This window comes from Sphaeramia orbicularis, chromosome 21 (genome assembly GCF_902148855.1).
Source record: "Sphaeramia orbicularis chromosome 21, fSphaOr1.1, whole genome shotgun sequence".
Classification (NCBI taxonomy): Eukaryota; Metazoa; Chordata; class Actinopteri; order Kurtiformes; family Apogonidae; genus Sphaeramia; species Sphaeramia orbicularis.
The window spans coordinates 49,713,821-49,718,565 of record NC_043977.1 but is presented as its reverse complement, the minus strand read 5'-3'; the positions used below and the strand labels follow the sequence as shown (position 1 = coordinate 49,718,565).

Here is a 4,745-nt window from a genome sequence, read left to right as displayed (position 1 = left end):
CTATACAAAATAAACATGACTTTTTTTTTTTTTTCGTAAATGTGAAAGCTAGGAAAAACAAGAGAAACCTAAGCACTGACAGCACACATAGGGCCAGATCTACTAAGATCACAGTCTGCATGTACCAGTCTAGAATTCTGGGTATGGGGTTGATCTGCAGTTTGCGGGTGATTTACTAAGATTGCTTGTACAAATGAGAACAGGTGCAAAGTTTTGGAGACCGCCCTATTTAAATGAAGATTTTGCGTGTGGTACTGATTGTCGTCATGGAGACAATACACAGGAAAAACTGCTCTGGAATACGCCAGCACTAATGGCAATGGTGACTGGAATGATCCAGACATGGAAAGACCACAGAAATGTAATGGTGGCTCCAAACTTATTTTAGAGGTGGGGGGGTGTGGGGCAGTGGCGGCTGCTCGTCTTTCAGACAGGGGAAGCTCATTGTCGGCTTACATTAAAAAAATAAAATAAAATTGTCAAGTTATTTAAACATACATTTGGCCCTCCGCTCCTTTTTAAGAAAATGGTCTGTATCGTACCAAGTAGGCGTCTTTTCCAGGGACTGGACCAGTGTCCTCTCAATGTCCAGCAGAGCTAGGCTGCTTAGATTGCCTTGGCCCATTGTGTTTCGGGTCTAAGACTTCAGCCTTTTTAAACAAGAGATGCTCCTTTCACTCCGACCTAGCCAACAGTTTGATTGATTTAACTATCAACAAAACGATATTAAACTTGAACAAGAAATTATTAAATTATGTAACCGAAACAAGAAAATGCTGAAATTATGTTAAATTGAACCAAGGAAGTACAATGAGTGTGTTTTATTTACAGTGCAAGAAATGAACGAGTAATTTGGTAGTGGTTTCTCTCTTGATTTCACAGCAGAATGAGCGACAGTATTAAACTGAACTGTGTCAGTGAAAGAGTAGATCTCAAACTAGCTGTCAATCAAACGGGATTCAGGCTTTCGACTGATCCTCCAATCAGCATGTGGGATTCTGGCGTCCAGCCTGGCCGAGCTCCGCCCACAGCTCCATTCACCCCCAGAGTCCGGGGGCAGGACAACATCGTGGCATTTATCCAATTACCATCCAGTTTTGAGGCAATGAAAAAAACTGTTCCTCTCAGTCCTATTGAAGTGCATTGACACCAGGCGTCTACGGGCAAATGCACTGAGCAGAGATCGAATGAGAAAACAGCGGAACGGGAATGTATGGGAAGTGAACAACATCGAGTCCGTTGATTTGTGATACAGCTGATTCTGAACGAACTCCTCTTTGAGATGAACGTATTCTAACACATTTGTAGTCAATAAAATGTCAACACAACCGTACATATTTAACCATTTAATTTTTGTAATTTTAGGGGAAGCTGGGCTTCCCTTGCAGTCTATGAGAAATCACCTCTGGTGTGGGGGTTGTTGGATTGAATGACTGTCAGACTCACATAATTTTGTCACATTGTAGCCTAATATTGGTGCATATTTTTAATCACAATCATCAGATCAAGTAGAAAAGTAGCCTACAAGAGTCCTGTAAAGTGGGTGTGTGTGTGTATGTGGGGGGGGGGCATATGTCTCAATAATTTTTTCTTCCGTCATTCCAAAAATGTTCACACAATGCTTACTCTGCATCTTGTTTCATCGTTTCGATGTCTCCTTCTTGCAACAATAACTGTAGTTATGTGTGCATAATTACACATCCAAACCGTTTGCACCTCCCTTTGAGATATGTTAAATATAGACGCAGTTTCTATGAGCAAAACTGCTTTTGGGTTTGATAAATCACGTTGCGCATGCTAAATTAATAAATGTAAATTTTTTCTCCCCAGAACATGCACAATTGGGTGTAAACGCCCCATATTGGTATTCATAGTAGCAAATGTACTAACTGGATGCAAATGCGCTATTTTGCACCTTTGTAAGATGCAACCCTTAGTGCGCACTATTAGTTAATGAGTTTGTACATTTTTTTTGCGTATGCAATGAGTTTGCACATGTTTTTATACACGCAAACCTTTAGTTGATCTGGCCCATAACATGCTGATCATCTTTTTCATTTTATTACAGAAAAAACATACATAATGCAGCATCATAGGCTTTGTTTGATGATCTCTGCTTTAGCTGTGTTTTCCTGCCTCTACTTGTTGCATGTTAAAATGCAAATAAAAAATGTTTGGCAAAATACCGAACTGAGGATGCAGGTCTGGACTAACCTGTCTCTGGGTACTGGGTTCACCTTGCAAGCCTCCAGGAGAAAGCGGACCACCTCTGTGTGACCTGAAACAAGGGAACAGGTTAAAAATATGCATCTTATGCTGTCAGAAACAGGCATCCAGTCTTTTTCTCTTGAGTTTTCTGTCTGTGAAAATGAGACACAAAAAGAGATAAACTAGCAGCGAATGATAACATAGTTTACCTTCAGCTGCAGCCACATGTAGGGCTGTTCTGGAGTCATAGTCCCTCTGCTCCATGTCCATGGAAGACAGTGCAAACCTATTGATACACACAGAACAGTTACTGAAGATGAGGCGCTTTATATTTCTAGTGTATTCTACTGTAGATTGAAACCAGCTATTATTGAGGATGTATCATTGTACTCCACACTAAAACATACATACTACAATAGCATGACTACAATAGCCCTGCATGGAACAGTTAGTGTCATTAGTGACTTTGTTGTTCAGTTGTTTTTGTCTTTATAATAACTGAAAATAGTAAAAAAAAAAAAAAAAAAAAATTGTTATCAGTCTTCAAACATGTTGAAAGATTCAGATCCTCACATTTTACAAGCTGCAACCTGCAGAATGTTATTTTTTTCTTACCAAATGATTAAAAGCCATTCATGAATTATTAAAAACATGTAAGGGCAGATTCATTTTAGGTCAAACAAGCTTTTGCCCTTCTGCTGCTGCTTCTGTTTTTAGACGGGAGGACCCCTCTGGATGGAGTTTGCATATTCTCCTCATGTTTGCATGGGTTCTCTGGCTTCCTCCCACTGTCCAAAGACACGCACTAATAGGTTAATTGGTTAATCTAAATCGCCCATAGATGTGAATGTGAGAGTGATTGGTTGTTTGCCTCTATATGTCACCCTGTGAATCAACTGGTGACACATTCAGGGTGAACCCTACCTTTGCCCGAATCGTAGCTGGGAAAGGCTCCACCCTCGCGACCCTCTAGAGGTTGAAGCTGAATTCTTGAGTCTTTGGCCTTTTTCCCCTTTTATTGTGAAATTAATATTGCAACTACTTGATGGCCCCATAGTGCATGGTTCACACTCACTTAGATAATTCAGGTGTTGCAGTATGCACACAAACAAATACACAAAGCCTGTATGCATAAGGAATGAAGTCCAACTGAAATCCAACAGAACCTCGAGAACACTGAATATGAGTGGCCAACACTGGATTTAGGGGTACAGACGTGAAGGATGTGCTCACCTCCTCAGTGCAGAGACGTCTCCTGTATAGGCAGCAAACAGCAGGTTGATGACCGACTTGACCTATGAAGACAAAGACAGAGATGAGCAAAAATCACAATCACGTTAGAGTCACTGCTGGAAGGAATACAGAGATTGTAAGTCAGTTCTATGACGTAAACTACATTACATTAGAATAGTTTTTCTGAATACTAAAGAGAGTCTTGCATCAGTCCAGACTTACCATCACACAGGAATGATTCATATTCTATCAGCATGACTTGATGAGCTGAGTTGTTGCAATACAAATGCAATAAAATGAGTAATAGGATATGTTGAAATCCCTCCTATATGTGAATCATCATGTTACCAACACAGGAATGTAAACAAACCAACTCAACTAATCAAGAGAACCTCTAAACTAAAGGATGTGCTATGAAGGGTTACTTAACTTTAATGACCAGTTGATGTTAGAAAAAGAAATTTGAACTATTTGCCCAACACATAAGAGCAGCATTCCACAGACCAAGGACAGTTCTGTGCATGTGCATACTTCTCTGAACAGAAAGAAAGCCGAAAATCAGTACGGATGTTTAAGAGACCTTCAAAAATTCATGGATGCCCTGCAGCACAAATACTGAAGTGCCACAGTGATGTCAGAAGCAAAAGCACAGCTTCATTTAACCTGAAACCACCTCAGATTACCCTATCACCCTGGTTTCATCACCTGGGAAATGAAAAAATCCTATGTGGGAATAGAAGGCTTACACAGGTTTCTAATGTCAACGCAAACACTTTATTAACTCTGGGTTTGAACCCACTTCAGCCTTTCACTACTAACCAGGGTTTAGTTCTGGAAATACATCATTTTTTTAAGAATGCTTGTCACTACAAGAGTAATCAAATTTGAAGGAAATATATCTAAATTTGTGTTAGTAATTGTTAATTGTGTTAATTGCCTACTAATATAATGGGTCTGATGTGTCATTGTGACCACTAGTGGGGGGAGGGAGTCACTAGCCATGTTTCCATAACATCAGGAAAATACAGATCAAACTTTTGAAAAGCTGCAAAAACAAAAATTCAAATTATGTGTGTTTTCATAAATATTCTGTAGCAAAAATTTAAGCTGTGTTGTATCACCAGAAAGTGGCGCTGTAAGCTGCATTAGGCATTACGGAAGCAGAGCATCCTGTTTTCCATGTAATAAGTCTGTGATGCCTTTTATCTTGATTGAGTCAGTCTCCTCATCAGTCCACATGACCTGTTGGACATGTTTTACACTCTATCAGAAAATGCAACAAATAGTTGATTTATCATGAGTTA

At 39.7% G+C, this 4,745-nt stretch overlaps 1 protein-coding gene across 1 annotated transcript in view; it reads right to left on the bottom strand.

The window, feature by feature from the left end:
* Window positions 1–4,745, bottom strand: part of glsb (glutaminase b) — a 59,943-nt gene that overhangs the window by 4,624 nt on the left and 50,574 nt on the right. The window contains exons 15-17 of the mRNA XM_030124446.1: window positions 3,442–3,503; window positions 2,418–2,494; window positions 2,215–2,278 (exon numbers count right to left, since the gene is read on the bottom strand). Coding sequence (XP_029980306.1) covers window positions 2,215–2,278; window positions 2,418–2,494; window positions 3,442–3,503 — 203 coding nt within the window. The remainder of the gene's footprint in view (window positions 1–2,214; window positions 2,279–2,417; window positions 2,495–3,441; window positions 3,504–4,745) is intronic.